We start from the raw sequence: 19,538 nt of genomic DNA, 5'->3' as shown, positions 1-19,538 counted from the left end.
TCCCTACCTAACATCAGATAAGTGTTCCATGTTTTCCCACACACTTTTGAAACACATACATAATAAGAATCACCAATACTTCCATGAGTATGAATTTATCCCCATTTTACTGTAGTCTTCCTAATGTTATATCACAGATAACGAGGAGAGCCAGAATTCAAATTCAGTTACAGATCCGTCTCGATTATCTGAAAGCTATGGGGCCAGATGAATTTTGGCATTTAGACATTTCTGGATTTTAGAAAAGTCATATAGTTCATCTGTCCTGCCAGGTCTGGGGCAACACATATTTCTATTGTGAAACCTATGCATATTCATATCAACATAGACCATTTTTTGCCACAAAGTCATAGAACACAGTCAAGAAATCTTAGAATAGGGCAGCTAGATGTCTTAGTTTTCCTGGACAGCTAGAATTTGTACCTATTGTTCTATGATAATTGTTATGGTAGTTAATTGATGTGTGTGTGTGTGTGTGTGTATGTGTGTGTGTGTGTGTGTGTGTGTGTGTGCTGGTCCTGGGGCTTGAACTTAGGGCCTGGGTACTATCCTTGAGCTTTTTCTTTTTAAATGCTCTGCTGCTTGAGCCACAGCTCTAATTCCAGCTCCCCTCCCTGCCCCCCCTTTTTTTGGTGATTAATTAGAGATAGGAGGATGGCTTTGAATCCTGATCCTCAGATCTCAGCCTCCTGAATAGCTAGGATTGCAGATGTGAGCAACTGGCACCTGGCTGGAGATGCTTTTAAATATCCTGTCACCCAAAGCACAGATCCTTACCCCATGACATGGAAGTTTCACATTAGAAATATGAAAAAAGAGAAAGTTACATCCAATTCATTTGGTAGCAAATCATGAATGTGCAATCACTAGTTTAGGGTGATTGTGGAATCTTGCTTTCAAACTGAAACTTTGAGAGTTAACTGTTATGCCTGTATTCTTAGCTACTCAGGAGGCTGACATCTGAGGATCAAGGTTCAAATCCAGGCTGGGCAGAAAAGTCTGTGAAATTCTTTATCCTTAATTAACAAAAAGTTAGAAGTGGAGGTATGGCTCAAGTGGTAGAGCGCCAGCCTTGACTGGAGAAAAGCCAAGCAAATGTATGAGGTTGTGAGTCCAGGCTCCAGTACCAGCAATAGATGGATGGATGGATGGATGGATGGATAGATAGATAGATAGATAGATAGATAGAGAGAGAGAGAGAGAGAGAGAGAGAGATAAATAGATAGATAGCTAGCTATTATTTGTTTCAAATGCTACTTGGGCCTATCTGATTTGTTGACCTGTATTTATGCATTTGCTTTTCTGTTCTTGAATATGGAAGATACTTAAATGCGTATAAAAAGTATGATGATTTACTGGACAACACAGCAGAAGAAAACATCACTGCATTCCTGAAAGAAAATCATGAAATTGAGGATTTTGTGACGGTAGGAGATGACGCTTGACATTTCATACCTTGGTGCTTCAGTCCATCCAATGAAGTCAGAGGGTTTCACTACTGCTCACTACTGGCCAAGGTTAAGGCTGGGGACAAATGGGTTGAGGCTCCTAGGAAACTCAAGCTGTGACTATGCTTTTTTCTACAGAGTATCAATGATATAAAAAAGCGGAGAAATGAAATTGCATCTATGCATATTACTGTGCCTTTGGCCATGTTCTGCCTTGATGCCATGGTCCTAAATTATGATCTCTGTGAGCGAGCTCAAAATCTTAAAGACCGTCTGATTCAACACCAAGTAGATGTAAACCGAGAGACCAATACCAGGTATCATAGTTCTATACAAATACCAACCATACACTGACCAGAGAATGCAAAAGTGACCAGAACCTGTGTCTTCCCATAAAAGCTGAACTGAGCTTCTAGTTCAAGTTGTTTTTATGCCCAAAGTGAGAGCAACAGAGAGCTCAGACTCAAGGAAGGGGGATATCAAGTCAGGAGAAAACTACCTAGGACTGAAGCAAGAAGATAGAGAGCACCCTATTGAATTCTTTGCCTCAGATCCTGCCTAGCCACGACCCACATATTTGAGGCTTCCTGTTGTAGCTGAGATGCTAGGCTCACATCACACTCAGATTTTTGTTTTTGTTTTTGTTTCCAATGAGAGAGAGTCTTGCAGATTTTTACCCCGGCTAGTTTTTCCTTTCTTGTAAACAATTTTATAGGACTGAAAACTGTTTTCTGGGCATTGAGGTTGTCTGAGATCACAAGTCCTTCTTATGAGCTGGCTTTGAACCATGGTCCTCAGATCTCAGCCCCCTGAGTAGCTAGGATAAACAGGCATGAACCACTGGTACCCGGCTGTGCTGTTCTATTTAAAATGATAACTGTCTCTTTATTTTACTGATAATCGTATCTTTATTAGTTGGATTTGGTTGTAAGCAATAGATTTGCTTTAGTAAATAAGTGGGGAGGGGAGGGACTTGGGTCTTAAATGTTGAAAAATTTAGGAGTTCTAGCTTCAGGCCTCAACACTACTGTTGTGTACCATTTCCTTTTTTTCTGCTCAGCTTTCCTCTGAGTTCCTTTGATGGATTCTCTGAAGTCTGTGGTTCCTAGCCATTCCAGGATTCCACCTTTCCAGGTCTTGGGTTCCCATCTAAAAAGAGGAAAATAAAATCTTAAAAAAATTTTTTGAAGCTGGGTGCTGGTGGCTTTTGCCTACACAGGAGGCTGAGATCTGAGGATCATGGTTCAAAGTCCTGGGCAGGAAAGTCCGTGACACTCTTACCTCCAGTAAACCACCCAGAAAACCAAGAGCAGAGGGACAGTGCCCAGGCCCTGAGTTCAAGCCCCCCCCCCCCCTATTTTGTTTTGAGTAGCCACACAAAAAGTTGTGACTCATATGATGCTGTCCTAACTTGGGTTATTTGTACAACATGGAACCAAACACTGGCCGAAGAGAATGGCTTTAGATCTGGTTGGTGATCCCAGATATGGTGTAGATGGCATTCCTAACCAAACCACAGAGGAGAGAAACCCCAAGAAGGGTTAGGATATTATTACCAAAAGAGGAAACAGAGGTTGACAGCTTGAGATAGGAACTATCTGCTGCTATGTCTGTTTAAATGTTACAACATGTTTAAATCATGTTCCATCTTTCATCCTCTGAGTTCTTTATAGACTGAGATAATTTAGAAATACTGACCACTATGTATGTTTACATTTATATTATGCTAATAGTGAGTGATTCAAATATATATAATCTATGCTACATATATAAGGTATTTCGAAGTTTATAAAACCCTGCTATGGTTTGGATAATGAAGTGTCCCCACAAAAGACTCAGTGTGTTGAAGGTTGATTTCCACCTAGCAGACCCAGTCACTGAGAGGATATTAGGCCATGAGAATTCCAATCTACACAGTGGAGTAATCCACTGATGGGTTTATGGTTTGATGGCATTACTGGCATTATCAGAGAGACAGTAGAGACAGTTAGAGACAGTAGGTTACTGAGATGTGACTTTTTAAAAAGTATTTTTCATATTCTGTAGTTTGAACTCAGGCTCTTGCATTTTCTAGGCCAGACACTGTACTGTGGAGCCATGTCTCCAAATAAGGTCTCAGTTTTTGTCCCACAGATCTGTGTGTCTAGACCATGCTCCACATATTTTAGGCTTGCTTTTATAGCTGGAATGACAGGCATGTTTCTTTCACTGACATGGAGTCTTGCAGAGTCTTGCAGCCTTTTTCCCTGGAACTGAAATCCTCTGGATCTCAGCTTCTCATATAGCTAGGATGACAAGTATGCACCACCATGCCTAGCTATGGATTGAGAAGGGGTTTGTTGTGTGCCTGGGCTGGCAGGGAATGTCATTCTCTCTGATTTCAACCTCTCAAGTAACTAGAATCACAGAGGTGAGCCACTAGTTGCTCATTTCAAAGGACATCCCTTTGAAGAGTGTCTTTTCCCTGACTCCTTTCTGTCTTGCTCTCTCCTTTCTGGCTACCATTATGTAAGTAGCTTGCTCTACTACTTAGTCCTACTGTTCTGATAGTCTGCCTCACCTCAGGCCCAATTGGATCCAGCTGACCATGGAGCAAAACCTTCTAAATTGTGAATCAAAAATAAAGCTCTTCCTTATGGTAGTTGTGTCATGTATCTTGCCACAGAATCAAAAGGCTGGCTAACAAACACACACACACACACACACACACACACACACACCACAGAGAGAGAGAGAGAGAGAGAGAGAGAGAGGCTTGTCAGCAAATTAATGATAATATCAGGGACACTACCATGCAAGCATTCTGCATAGTATAGATAGAATCCAGTCTTCAGAGGTTGTTCCTTATTCTCCTCATTGTGTTGATAAGGAAAAGGAGACTGGTGTGTTATTAAGTGGCACACCCATCTAGTTTTATTACTTTATTTCATGTTGGTTTTGGTGGTGGTCTTTGGGCTTGAACTCAGCTCATGGATGCTGTCCCTGAGCTTTTGTGCTCAAGGCTAGCACTCTACCATTTCAGCCACTGCTCCACTTCCAGCTTTTTTAGTAGTATTGGAGATAAGAGTCTCAGAGACTTTCCTGCCTGAGCTGGCTTTAAACCGAGATCTTCAGATCTCAGCCTCTTACTAGTGAGGATAACAGATGTGAGCCCACCTAGTTTATTTTAATCTTAAAAGTCTACACTTTCTACCACCATACTCAGCTTTCTCACTGAGTCAAAGAGTAAGCTTTATAGATTTGGAGCCAGAAAAGTTGATTTTGAGCCCCAAATCTCCTATTGACCCACTATGTGAACCTGGGCTCTACCTCTTGGATCCTCAGTTTGTCTATAGTAAAAAGGACAATAAAAGGTTTTGAGCATTTACACAACTAGGATACTTTCTTTCAAAAGTTTGAGCCATCCATCTTTCCCTCTTAAACAGCAGCCCATTTGTGCCTGCCTTTCAAATCAAAGCAATGTGGTATTTTACCTGGTTAGTGCAGTGTGTATGTGTGTGTGTATGTTAGTCGTGGTGCCTGAACTCTGGGCCTGGGTACTGTCCCCCAGCTCTTCAGCTCAAGGCTAGCGCTCTACCACTCAAGCCTCAGCACCACTTCCAGCTTTCTCTGCTTATATGGTGCTGAGGAATCGAACCTAGGGCCTCATGCAAGCACTCTCTCACTGAGCCACCTTCCTAGACCATTGTGCATCCATTTTTTTTTGTCAGTCATAGGGCTTGAACTCTGGGCCTAGGTACTTGTGCATCCATTTTTATTTTTTAAAAAAGCAAAACAACAACAAAAAAACCCCTTTGGTCTGTTTTGTAAAACTGGCACCTATTAGATGATGCATAGTAGGGGGGTTCATCATGACATTTCCACACATGCAGGCAGTGTGCTTTCATCATATTCACCTCCTCTATTTGTCTTTCTTATTCTCTACCTCTACCCTGCTTTTCCCTTCCCCATCTCCTTAGTAATCTCCCTTTTACTTTGATGACACGGGGGAAAAAAACATGTGGTATTGTCTTTTTGGAACTGGTTTATTTCACTTAGTGCACTGATGTCTAATTCCATCGATTTTCTAGCAAATGACATGACTACACTCTTGTTTTGTTGTTGTTTTTGTTGTTGGATTTGTGTGTGTGCTAGGACTGGGGCTTGAACTCAGGGCCCGGACACTGCTCAAGGCAAAACTAGTTCTCTACCACTTATTCCACAGCTCTACTTCCAGCTTTTTGCTGGTTAATTGAAGATAAGAGTTTCAGACTTTCCTATCCATGCTGACTTCAAACCTTGATCCTTAGATCTCAGTGTCCAGAGTAGTTAGGATTACAGGCATGAGCCCAAAGCACCTGGTATGACTTCACTCTTTTTGATGGCAGAGTAAAACTCCACTGAGTATATCTACTACATTTTCTTCATACATCTATTGATAGGCATCTAGACTAATTCCATAAATTTGAGTATTATGAATAGTGCCATGATCAGCATGACTATACACATATTTCTATAGCAAGCTGACTTTTGATTCTTCTGAGTATATCCTAGCTGGATCATATAAGAATTCTACTTTTGGGCTGGGAAGGTGGCTCAGTGGTAGAGCCCTTGCCTTGCATGCCTGAGGCCCTGGTTCGATTCCTCAGCACCACATAAGCAAAAAGAAAAAAGCCAGAAGTGGCAGTGTGGTTCAAGTGGTAGAGCGCTAGCTTGAGCTGAAGAGCTGAGGGACAGCGCCCAGGCCCAGAGTTCAGGCCCCACGACTGGACCCCCCCCCAAAAAAAAGAATTCTACTTTTAAGTTTTTGAGGATTTTCATACTGATCTCCATAGCACTTAGATGAGTTTACATTTCTACGGGCATGACTAAAAGTGTTTTCACCTCTTCCTCCTTGTTCTCACCAGTTTTTATTATTTGTTTTCTCATGATAGACATTTTTACTGGGGTGAGGTATAATCTCAATGTGTTCCTTCCTTTGCTTGCTTGCTTGCTTGCTTGCTTGCTTGCTTCCTTCCTTCCTTCCTTCCTTTCTTTCTTTCTTTCTGTCTGTCTGTCTGTCTTTCTTTCTTTCTTCCTTTCTTTCTTTCTTTCTTTCTTTCTGTCTGTCTGCCTGTCTTTCTTTCTTTCTTTCTTTCTGTCTTTCTTTCTTTCTTTCTGTCTCTTTCTTTCTTTCTTTCTTCCTTCCTTCCTTCCTTCCTTCCTTTCTTTCTTTCTTTCTTTCTTTCTTTCTTTCTTTCTTTCTTTCTTTCTTTCTTTCTGTCTTTCTTTCTGTCTTTCTTTCTTTCTGTCTGTCTCTTTCTTTTTCTTTCTTTCTGTCTCTTTCTTTCTTCCTTCCTTCCTTCCTTCCTTTCTTTCTTTCTTTCTTTCTTTCTTTCTTTCTCTCTCTCTTTCTTTCTCTCTTTCCTCATCCTTCTCTCCCTTCTCCTTTTTCTTTCACCTTCACCTTCCTCTTCTCCTTCTTCTTTGGCATTACTGGGACTTGAATGCAAGGCCTCATTCTCTCACTGGCTTGCTTGCTTGCTGAACTAACCTACCACTTTCACTTGGCTTTCCTCTAATTACTTAGAAATAGACTCTGGAGGATTTTTCTGCCAAAATTGGCTTTAAAACTCCAGATCTTAGCTTCACGAGTAGCCTCATGACTTGAGCCATTGGTGCCTAGCTATTAATGTAGTTTTGATTTGTATTTCTTATAGCTAAGATTATTAGGGAACAATAGTAATATTGGCTATTTGTATAACAATAATAATATTGGCTATTTGTACTACTTTATTTGAAAATTGCTCATTTGCCCATTTATTATTAGACTATTTGTTCTTTTAATATTTAATTGAGTTCTTTATACCCTGGATATTAATCTACTGCTGAATTACTTTCTGACAGGACTTTCCTTCCATTCTATAGCTGTTTCTTTACACTGGTGATTGTTTCCTCTGGTGTACAAAGGTTTTTATTAATTTGATGCAGTCATTTGTCTATTGTTGCTATTATTTCCCGAGTTTTAGTCAGAAAGCAATTGCCTAGTCTAGATCTTCCCCTATGTTCTTCTGTAGCAGTTTCAAAATTTCAGGGCTTCCATTGAGATTTTTGATTCACTTTGAGTTGACTTTTTGTGCAAAGTGAGGGAAGGGCTCTAATCTCAGACTTCTAAATGTGGATATCCAGTTGTTCCAACATCACTTATTAAAGAGGCTTTGCTACAATATATGTTTTTGGTACCTGTGTCATGAGTCAGACGAATGTTCCTACTTGGGCTTATTTCTGGATATTCTATTCTCTGTGTGTCTGGTTTTATGTAAATAGCATGGAATTTGATTACTATGGCTCTTGTAGTATATTTTGAGATATTGTGAATATACTTGCAGTTATTGTGATACCACAACGTTACTCTTCCTTAATCTCTTTAATATAAGTGAAAATATGGTCCACACGCTCAATTTAGGAATTTCTGAGCATGCAGAAATCCTAGGTTGGTGGTCAGACTTCAATTTTGTGGCTGAGTTCTAAAGTTTCTTTCTGTCTTTATAAGTAGTGACTCTGAGCCAGATCCTGGTGATTCATGCAAGGTACTTAGGAGGCTGAGATTTGAGGATCAAAATTCAAAGCCAGTGCAACTACAAATTATTTGATTCTCTAGCATGTAAGATGAAGGGTTTGTGGTTGTGTTCTTATTGTTTTTGTTTGTGGTTGTACTCCTGTTGTTCTTGTTGTTTGGGTCTAAATCTGAGGGCATGATTGATTGATCGTTATAAAATTTTGAGGTTTAGAAAAGTCAATTAGCCAAAATTCAGATCGTGGCTGTGACAACCACACCCCATGTTACTTTAAAGTTACTCAGACTTACTTTCTTATCGAATGCAGATAATAATAGAACTACTTTGTGTAATTGAATTAAGTTTAATGCATATACATGGGACTTGTCACCTAATAAAAACTTGTCAGATGAGACAAGAAAGTCATTTTAGATTATGATAATCATAATAGTGACTGTGTTAATGATGGCTATTTCCTTTTCTGTAGCATTTGTACTCAGTACAGCACTATTGCTGACAAAGTCAGCGAGATTCCTACCAACACTGGAGAGCTAGTATCTCTCATTGAATACTTAAAGAAATCCAGTGATGTCACTGTGTTCAAACTCAGGAGACAGCTGAGAGATGCAAGTGATCGGCTAGAGTTTTTGATGGACTATGCAGACTTGCCCCGTAAGTCTAATACCATACATGCATATATAATATAAAAATGTTCTATATTTGTATTTATAAGACTAATGGATCAGAGAGAGGAAGAATTCTACACTATTAGAAGAATTGCCTTTCAAGTGATCCCCTAATATGCAATACCAATTTATATCCATCCACAGAAATTTGAATCATAAGAAGTGAATTTTACTGGACAAGAGTTAGCCTCTAGTTTTTAGATGCATGTCTTGACATCTTGTGTCTATTGTACCTAGAAAAGTCACATCCAAATATAGAAAAGTGGTAGAATCACTTCTAATCTTAAGCAAATTTTTTTGAAAATTATTTTTATTGTTCTTATAAAGGTGATGTACAGAGGGGCTACAGTTATGTAAGTCAGGTAATGAGTATATATTTTCAACAATGTCATCCCTTTCCTAGCTCTTTCCCAGTTTCACTGCTAAGCTTTGTATAGTCCCTTTTGAAAGGTGACAGGACACTTTCTTTTATGCTTCTGAATATCTTAAAGGGAAAAATAAAAGGTCAAGACCACCTTAAAGCTTCAGGTTCTGAGGAAAAGAGTTGATATGCTTTCCATAAGCCAGTTTCCATCTGAAAATATTTGTGAGTTCCCTGGTGTTCACAGTATTGTGAGTTCACTGGTGGTCATAATGTGTGAGTTCCTTGGTGTTCACAAGGCGGGCTGCAGGGATGGGTTGACAGGGAGGAAAAGATAAGAATGAGTATAAAATGGTTTCCTAACCATCTACCCACTGACTCCCTTGGTCCTTGATTATGTGTATACATGCTGGATTTCCTTACTGTGGTGTCTGACTCTTAAATTCCCAAGGAAACCCAGGGCATTATCATTGACCAGAGTTATAATGGAAATTGGTACTATTATTTTCATTAAACCAACCAAAAGGAAAACTGAGATTCAGATGAGGAACTGGAAGTCTGACCTAGGTTTCTGGCTCTGCTTAGACCTAGTTTGAGAAGCCAGTAAAACAGAATGGTTCAAACACAGACTTTAAAGGTAATTCGACCTAGATTTGGGATTCTGCTCTGCTCTCTTCTGGCAGTATAACCATAACCACTTGGCTGAACTACTTTGCTCCCATTTGTAAAAATGAGGATGATAGATGCTATCTCCCTGCTAGCTGGCCCCTGATCAATAAACATTGGCTACCATTCATCCCTAAGGGGTCCAACCATCCACTGCCACCTACACTCACTTGTGTTGACCTCTTGTCCTACTGAATTAATTTTCTGCAAATTGACCAGTGTTCTGGAGTAGACTGTGTGTCTTTTGCAGAAGAGGATATCAGATTGAACAGCACATTGTTCCTCTGGCCAGACCAGATTGAAGATATCTTTGACAACAGCCGAAGCCTGCTCATGGCTAAGAGGGATCAGGCAGAGATGGACCTGATTAAAAGGTAAAGGAAAAAAAAAGGTAAAGGAGAGTTTGGGGTTTGTTTGGAAACAGGGCTTCTTAATCCATGCAGCAGATTCTTGACTAGAACCCCTACCCCCATCCTCTGAGCAATGAGTGGGCAAAGACTAAAGATAGTTGTTGATGCAGAAATTCCTTGTTTCCCACTGAGGGATGTCTTCTTAAAGCTTGCTTCACTATATTGACCTTTTCTCAATGTCTTTCTTCCTGCCTTGAATTACTGAAATTTGGCAAAGAAGATAGAAAAAGACAAAAATAGTGGCATGTAATAACAGCTTCCACAATAATAATAATAGAAGATCACAAATTTGTGACATATCAAGATAGGGGAAATAAAGACATAGCAGGGGGCTGAGCCAATAGTCCTGCTTTGCAGCTGGTATTGTTCAGAGCTATAATGTGTCTATAATCAATCCGTCTCATGATGACAGGCATATATTAAGGATTTTTACTCTGTACTATAATCTAGACATGTATGTGTTTGCTACATAAAGAGTTCAATACAGTGACATAGTAAATAAAAACAGACTGAAGGATTTGACAATGTTGAATGTAGGGGACCAAGTGCCATGGCATGATTAATGTACACACACACACACACACACACACACACACACACACACACGCACACGCACGCACACACATCCATTTCAGCTTGTAATAGTTTCATTATGAATTGCAAATTTCTATCAACTACATTATCTCCCACTGCCTAACTTCAGCTACCAAAATCCCTACAAATACTTATAAGAAAGGAAAAGGGTAGATAAAAGGGCTTCTGGCTGGGTACTGGTGGCTCATACCTTTTAATCCTAACTACTCAGGAAACTGACATCTGAGGATCATAGTTCAAAGCCAGCCTGGGCAGGAGAATCCATGAGCCTTCTTATCTCCAGTTAACCACCAGAAAACCAGAAGTGGCACTGTGGCTCAAAGTAGTAGAGCGCTAGCCTTGAGCAAAGTAAAAGCTCAGGGACAGTGCCCAGCTCCTGGGTTTAAGCCCTAGGATGGACAAAAAAAAAGTAAAAAAGAAAAAAGGGCTTCTCTACAGTATATAGAATGAGAGTTTGAGCTGAAAGGTAAACTCATTTTGTTGGTATCTTGATCTGCCTCCCAGGGGATATGAACAAATAGTGTATGTATTTTCTTTCCTACAGTACAGTCTTATAAGTGGATGCTGTCTCTAGAGCCCAGAGGTTATCCTGTGGATGGATTGATGAACTGGCTATGCTTTTCTTATTCTTTCTTTCCTTTTTCCCTTCTTTTCTTTCTTTCTTTCTTTCTTTCTTTCTTTCTTTCTTTCTTTCTTTCTTTCTTTCTTTCTTTTTTCTTTCTTTCTTTTTCGTCATGGAGCTTGAACTCAGGGCCTGGGTACTGTCCCTGAGCTCTTTTTTGCTCAAGGCTAGTGCTCTACCACTTTGAACCAAAGCTCCACTTCCAGTTTTCTGGTGGTTAATTGGAGATAAGTCTTATGGACTGCCCAGGCTGGCTTTGAACCTCCATCCTCAGATCTCAGCCTCCTGAGTAGCTAGGATTACAATTGTGAGCCAAAAGTACCCAACTTCTGTTCTACCTTCTTGTTTTGTTTTTTGTTTTTTTGTCGGTCATGGGTTTTTAACTCTGGGCCTGAGCACTGTCCCTCAGCTCTTCAGCCCAAGGCCTAGCGCTCTACCACTTGAGCTACAGTGCCACTTCCAGTTTTCTGGTAGTTTATTGGAGATAAGAGTTTCACGGCCTTTCCTGCCCGAGCTGGCTTTGAACCTCGATCCTCAGATCTCAGCCTCCCGAGTAGCTAGGATTACAGGCATGAGCCCCCGGCCCCCGGTTATACTCTACCTTCTTGAACCTCCAGTTTTTTGGTGATTAGTTGGAGATGAGTGTCACAAATTTTCCTGCCTGGGCTGGCTTTGAATGGCGATCCTTAGATCTTCAGCCTCATGGGTAGCTAAGATTATAGGCATGAGCTACCAGTGCCCAACTATAATAATTTTCTTAATGTTGTAAGGTATGCATTGAGTTTTATGACTGCATTCTCTCCCTCCTTCTTCCCTTCGTTCCTCTCCCCACTTCCCTTTGACTTCACCCCCACCTTTCAAGAACCCATTTCCTGTTTGGTTGGACTGTGAGTTCCTGGCTATGCTTTAATGCAGTTTTAGATCTGCAGTATAATGGAGCAAAAAGCACAAGGGCTTTCCTCATAGCCCCCACCACATTCATGCACATATAGCTTCTCTTTTTCCTAAACAGAAAGTCAAAGGAGTTTTGTTTTGTTTTGTTTTGCCAGTCATGGGGCTTGAACTCTGGGCCTGAGTACTGTCCCTCAGCTCTTCAGCTCAAGGCTAGCACTCTACCACTTGAGCTACAGTGCCACTTCCGGTTTTCTGGTGGTTTATTGGAGATCAGAGTTTCATGGGCTTTCCTGCCCTGCCTGTCTTTGAACCTCGATCCTCAAATCTCAGCCACCTGAGTAGCTAGGATTACAGGCATGAGCCACCTGTGCCCGGCTTCAAAGGAGTTTTTATTAGTCAGGGAAGCAAGTTTTGTCACCCTTTTGAATCTCAGTTTGTCTCATCTGCAAAATGGGATAGCATTAGCACATACCTCATAGTGCTGAAGGATGGAATGAACTGGGCTGAGCGCATATGGACTGTACAATAGCTATTCCCATACTGTAAGTTTCCTTCTCCCTTGGAAGAGTGACTTATGGGGCTGATAAATCCATAACCTCAGACCACTGTCATGAGAATATACTGTTACAACATCACTATAAATGTAATAGGAGGCAGTAAGCGTTATTGAAGATTAGCCCTGGGGATGTAGAGCAGTTGCATTCACAGTGAGAAAGGAGTACTGGGTTTCTATTCCTTAGAGGCAATGCGGTGGTTCTCTCTGGTTGGTCCCTGACCACTTAGCAGCAAGAGGGAGCCATGCTAGAAGAATCAACAAGGCAGCCCTGAGCTCGGCCCTTTCTTTGGTGAACCTTAGACATTCATCCTGTCCATCTTTTGTATTAATCTTATGCGAACAATTTATGAGGAGGGCTGAGCAATAGTCATGTATTCATCTGTCTTCAATGGAAACAATCTTGTTTCATCTCCAAGAAAACTGACCTTATTCTCTCAATTCACATTAACTTTCGGAATCAGTGTCATTTGTTTTTGATTAGCTGCCCTTATCTTACCCAGAATTCCATTCTCCTCCCACTCTGTGTCTGAGAGGTTGTACACACACACACACACACACACACACACACACACACACACACACACACACACAGAGGCACACTGCCCACGCTGCACCTTCTGTTTTCCATATCTGTTGGATCCAGATTGGACTGGTCCCAAAAGCAAGCCCTGGGGTGGCTGGAGAGCAACTAGAAGGCTTTCTCTCTCCTCCCTGCTTGGTCCTGGGCTCTGGCAATAAGTAGCAGAAGCCCTCTAGATGGCAATGCCTGCTCTTGAGTTCTTAGCCCTCAGCCCTAGTGGTTTTACCAGATTCCCTTCAAGGCTAGTCTCTAGTTGCCTCCACCGTTTGTGCTTTTAATCCTACCCATATCCACCTCTCTAAGTAAGCCCTTCATCAAATATGTCTTTGAAAATCAGAGTGAATTTTTTTTTCCTGCCGGAATTGAGATCAATAGCGATCTTTACATTCCTCCATTATCCTCTCTTGACTCCAGGGGTTTCACAAGTACAGATCATTTACTTAATCTAATTTCCCAGAGTACTATTATGTGGAATATATGTGTGTGTGTGTATATATATATATATATGTATATATATATATACATATACACATCTATGGATATATCAAGTATATATAAGTATATATATATATATATACATACATGTGTGTATGTATGTGTGTATATACTCATATGTATCTCCATATGAAGGTACTTAGAGAACTACATTATCCTAAACTGATATAAGGAATTAAAAACATACCAAGCACCAGTGGCTCATGCATCTGAGAATCTCATTCCAAGCCAGCCCAGGAAGGAAAAATGCATGAGATTCTCTCCAATTGACCACACACACACAAAAGCTGCAAGTGGAGCTGCAGCTCAAGTAGTAGAGTTCCAGCCTTGAGCAACCAGGGATAGTACCCAGATTCTGAGTTCAAGCCCCATGACATGAAAAAAAAAGGAAAAATAATAATTTTAGTATAATCACTGAATTTTTCCCTCTGGAAAAAGCTCATAATTAATTTTAGCAGAGATTTCTCTTTGTCTGTGAATATAGTATTTGGAGCTTCAAGAATAATTTTGGCAGCCAGGAACCAGTGGTTCACACTTGAAATCCTTCTACTCAGGAGACAGAGATCAGAGGATCTTAGTTCAAAGCCAGTCCAAGATGTGACATCTCATCTCAACCATTAGTGCACATGTGATGGTGCCAACACAGGAGGCTGAGATCTGTAACATCACAGTTTGAAGCCAGCCTGGGCAAAAAAGTTTATGAGATCCCCCATCTCAATAGAAAAAGCTGTGTGCTTGTCATTGTAGCTATGGTGGGAAGAACAAACAGGAAGATCAGAATCCAGGCCGCACTCGGGGGTGGGGGTGGGGTGGAAAGGAGACCCTATCTCAAAAACAACCAGAGCAAGAAGAGATAGTGAAGGGGCATGAGCTATAGAGTGCCTGTCTAGCAAGCAGAAAACCCTGAGTTCAGTACCACCAAAAAAAGAGAGAAGGAAAGAAAGAAAGAAAGAAAGAAAGAAAGAAAGAAAGAAAGAAAGAAAGAAAGAAAGAAAGAAAGAAAGAAAAGAAAGAAGAAAGAGAGAGAGAGAGAAGGAAAGAAAGAAAGAAAAGAAATTTTATGATGTAAAAAGACATTCTGGAATCCTAACTATGCAGGTAACATGAGAATCAGCTTTGGGCCATCCTTCCCGTATTTGTCCATATCAGTGGTAGGTTCCATGTAATTTAAATGGTGGAAATGCAATGGAAGACCCTAGGGCATCATGGAGAAAGAAGGGCAAATGGTTTCAGAGAGAACTCTGAGAATGCCTTTCATCAAAGCTTTAAAGACTTAGATCTGGCACAGTGCCTTGAATGCGGGTGCAGTGCTTACTGCACCTTTTCTTTTCTCTTTTTGGAAAGTGGTACTGGGGATTGAACCCAGGGTCTCATGCTTGCTAGGCAGGTGCTCTAGCCTCTCAGCTGGTATGCGTTATTATACCCAGCCTCTGGTTGAGATGGAGTATCTCAAGCTTGTTTTTGCCCATGCTGGCCTTGAAGAATAATCCTCTGATCTCTGCCTCCCAAGTAGCTTGAATCACCATGCCTGGCTCTCACTGTTTTGATGAGTGAACAAATTAAACTTTTTCCTATTAAGAATATTCTTTAAGGAAGTGGCGCTGTGGCTCAAGTGGTAGAGTGCTAGCCTTGAGCTGAAGAGCTGAGGGACAGCTTCCAGGCCCAGAGTTCAAGCCCCACGACTGACAAAAAAAAAAAAAAAAGAATATTCTTTAAGATTAGTGCCTACGGAATCTAAAATCACAGCATATTAACAAAGCAAAAATAAAGTGGCATTCAGCAACAGCTAGTTTTATATATCTAAGACACAGAGGATTTAAGTGACATATTCAAGACCACATAACTATTAAGTGGCAAACTGGACGTGTGAACCAATCCGGCCTTGCTCCTATCCCCTATTCACTATCTTTTTCTACCTAATTAGAAAAAAATACATTTAAAACCTACTTTGTTGATCATATGAATGAAGCAGTTAACCCCTGAAAGATCTCCCTTGTTGGCTCTAATGAAAGTGGCCCTCCACTGAGTAATTCATGAATCCCTCCACTCTGTTTTTACTTCTTTAGAGCATTTACATGATAAATATCTCATTTTATCTTTATCCTATCTGTCGATTCATTCATCCAGCATACATCTATCCATCTACTAATTCACTCGTCCACAGTTATTGTTTATGAGTTCCCCTGATTAAAATACAAGTTCCACAAGAGAGCTTACTTACAGACCTCATAAATACACTTGTAATAACTAAGCAGTTTTAGAAAATCTTAGGCCCTCAATAATAAATATATAATGGCTGAATGAATAAACAATATATAGTCAGTACATACATTTAAGAATATAATATATATACATATTATATATGTATGTATATATACATAAACAAGTACAGGAAAACAACTAGAAATATTTAAACATGACTTGGCGCACAGAAGCCCCATCTATGTAGGTGGGATTTTATGAATAAGTGATTTTTTACATTTCATTCAATTAGTTAATTTTTGTGCAGATCCTAGGGCTCGAACTCAGGGCCTGGGCACCGTCCCTGAGCTTTTTTGCTTAAGGCTAGTGCTCTACCACTTGAGCCATAGCTCCATTGCTGGCTTTTTGGTGATTAATTGGAAATAAGAGTCTCGAGGACTTTCCTCCTAGGCTGACTTTAAACCATGATCCTCAGATTTTGGCCTCCTGAGTAGCTAGGGTTACAAGCATGAGCTGCCAGTCCCTAACTGCTTTTCATTTATTTTTAAAGAATAAGAGATAGAGACAGAGGTACTATAGGAGATCAAATTCTCTCCAGAATGAATAAGGTTGATATGTTGAACTAGCATAGGATGAACTGTCCAGATGTGACTGAGCTTTCTTTCCTTTCAGATGCTCAGAGTTTGAATCAAAACTTGAATCCTATGGCAAGGAACTGGACGGCTTTAGGAAGCGTGAAGTGATGACTACAGAAGAAATGAAGAACAATGTTGAAAAGCTTGCTGAGCTTTCCAAGAACCTAGATCATGCACTGGTGGAATTTGAGGTTTGGGTCTTGGATGGTTACCTAATTAATGTCTTCACTGGGATAGCAATTATGATTCTTGGTTTTATGTTTTCCCAATGACACCTATCAGGTGGGTAATGATTGATTGATTGGTTGATCATATTTTTCATTGGTACTTTCAACATCTGTTCACAGCATCCCTGCATTGCAACAGAGTTTTTGTAAGTTACTGAGTACCAAAAGAAGAAATTAAATTAGGGGAACTGCTTCTGTGTAGTGAGCACTTAGATGTTCCTTGATATATACATGGCTTTCTGTGTAACATCTCATTTATTGCCTGGGGCAAATCTTTGAAGTTTGTTAAAGTTGGAGTACTAAAACTTGGAGACACTAAGTACCTTTCTCCAAAGTTCAGCTAGTAAGTTTTTAAGTCATGAAAGTTCTTATCTTTGAGGCAAATTCATGTAAGAAAGGCTCATAATCATTTAAACAACCAAAGTACATATAAAGATTATGAAAATGGTGAGATTAGGAACAAAGATGGAGAAAGTAGTAAACTATCCTACAGTTCCATCAGCAAGGTCTGAGCTGCCATGGTCCTTGGAGGTAGCGAAAGGATCTTATTTTCCTCTGTTACTCTCAAGATGAATGAGCATCTTTCTCCATTTGAGTTTTTTCAAAGGGAATTTGCTGTGGGGCTCAGGAGAACCTCTTAACCCAACAAACAGCCTCTTATTTTGCTCTACAGTTAATCAACAAGGAGGAAGAGCTGTTAGAAAAGGAAAAGAGTACCTTTCCTCTTCTTCAATCCTTGATGACCCTCAAAGTACCATATGAGCAGCTGTGGGTGACAGCCTATGACTTCAGCTTGAAGTCCGAGGAGTGGATGAACGGTACATCATATTCTCATTCTGCTAGGGTGGAAGGGGGAGGGTTGGGGAATCTACTAGGCAGCCCTGAAATCAAGTTTGCTCTTCAGATTCTGTCTGGAATCTTCATCAGATTCTGACACTTAGGATTAAGATAGCCACATTTAGCCAGGGCCCCCGTGGCTCATGCCTGTAATCCTAGATACTCAGGAGGCTGAGATTTGAGGATTGTAGTTAAAAGTCAGCCAAGTTAGGAAAGTCCATAAGACTTTTAACTACAAGTAACTACCAGAAGGGTGGAAGTGAAGCTGTGGCTCAAGTGGTAGAGTGTCAGCCTGAAGCAAAAAAACAAAAACAAAAACGAAACTAAAAGACAGCTCGCAGGCCCTAAATTCAAGTCCTAGTACCAGCACACAGAGACACAGACACAGACACACACAAACACACAGACACACAGACACACAGACACACACACACACACCAGCCTTGAAGTGATAACAGACAGAGGCAAGGATCAAAGAGCTAGACCTGATTCCAGGATAAAATCAAATCGATAAGCATCCATTGCTATGGAACAGGAATGACCGGAGAAACACATGGTGGGGCAATGGAAGCTCTCAGTTCCTCTCTGGAGCTGCTTCAAGAAGGGACAGAGTGCCAGAAGTATCTGAAAACTGCATCTCCTCTTGACTTGGGAGTTTATGGAGGCATTGTGGAGGTTATATCAGCAGCATTTAATGATGGCTCCAACCTGGTGGAAAGGGCGGAGAAGAATAGGAAAGGACCTACCATGACTTCCAGTTTTAGTTTGGACTGTATTCTTTTTTATGTGTGGGTGCCAGTTGTAAGGCTTGAACTCAGGGCCTGGGTGCTGTTTCTGAACTATTTTTTGCTCAAGGCTGGCACTCTACTATTTCAGCCACATCTCTACTTCTATCCTTTTGCCTGGACTGGCTTTGAAACACTATTTTCAGATCTTAGCTTCCTGAGTAGCTAGGATTACAGGCATGAGCCACCAGCATCTGACTCAGAGCACTTATTTTTTTTTAAAGGAGATGTCATTCTTTGCTTTTTAAATAACTTCAAATAGGGGCTGGGAAGGTGGCTCAGTGGTAGAGCGCTTGCCTTGCATGCATGAGGCCCTGGGTTCGATTCCTCAGCACCACATAAGCAAAAGAAAAAAGCCAGAGGTGGCGCTGTGGCTCAAGTGGTAGAGTGCTAGCCTTGAGCTGAAGAGCTGAGGGACAGCGCCCAGGCCCAGGGTTCAGGCCCCATGACCGGACCCAAAAAAAAAAGTAAATAAAATAAAAAATAAATAACTTCAAATAAATAAAATAAGTTACTAAAATAGAGAGAGAACTCTCATATTTTCATCAATGCATATGCTCTCGTTGCTATTTCATACTTCTGTGGAGCTCCTTTTAATAGTACTTAAAATCAATCTGAATATCAGGTACAGTGTCTCACACCTGTAGCCCGAGTTGGTTGGGAACTAGAAATCATGGGGATCATGGTTCAAGGCCAACCCAGGAAAAAAGTTTGCCAGCCCCATCTCAGCCAACATAAAGCTGAGTATGGTAGTGAGTACCTATCATTCCAGTTAGAGGGGAAGCATAAATAGGAAGATCAGCCTAGGGAATGAATGGACGATCCTCTTTGAAAAATAACAAAAGCAAAAATGGGCTGTGAGGGAGGAGGCATGGCTGCTGTGGTAGAGCACCTACCTAGAAAGTACAGATTCCTGAATTCAAAACTAGCACCCCCCCAAAAAAGAAATCAATAACAATGTAACCACTATATACCAGGCAGGCACAGTATTTGTGTTATCTCATTCTATTTTCCAGTCACTCTTC

The 19,538-nt window shown here is 40.7% G+C and overlaps 1 protein-coding gene across 1 annotated transcript in view; it reads left to right on the top strand.

Annotated features, from left to right (window-relative positions):
* The window catches only part of Dnah3 (dynein axonemal heavy chain 3), a 197,007-nt gene that overhangs the window by 36,559 nt on the left and 140,910 nt on the right, over positions 1-19,538 (top strand). The window contains exons 12-17 of the mRNA XM_042689859.1: positions 1,322-1,427; positions 1,587-1,765; positions 8,451-8,635; positions 9,927-10,050; positions 16,702-16,855; positions 17,565-17,709. Coding sequence (XP_042545793.1) covers positions 1,322-1,427; positions 1,587-1,765; positions 8,451-8,635; positions 9,927-10,050; positions 16,702-16,855; positions 17,565-17,709 — 893 coding nt within the window. The remainder of the gene's footprint in view (positions 1-1,321; positions 1,428-1,586; positions 1,766-8,450; positions 8,636-9,926; positions 10,051-16,701; positions 16,856-17,564; positions 17,710-19,538) is intronic.

This window comes from Dipodomys spectabilis, unplaced genomic scaffold, assembly GCF_019054845.1.
Source record: "Dipodomys spectabilis isolate Male_0828 unplaced genomic scaffold, ASM1905484v1 ptg000127l, whole genome shotgun sequence".
Lineage (NCBI taxonomy): Eukaryota > Metazoa > Chordata > Mammalia > Rodentia > Heteromyidae > Dipodomys > Dipodomys spectabilis.
The sequence above is the reverse complement of the archived record's forward strand: the minus strand, read 5'-3'. Positions and strand labels throughout refer to the sequence as shown.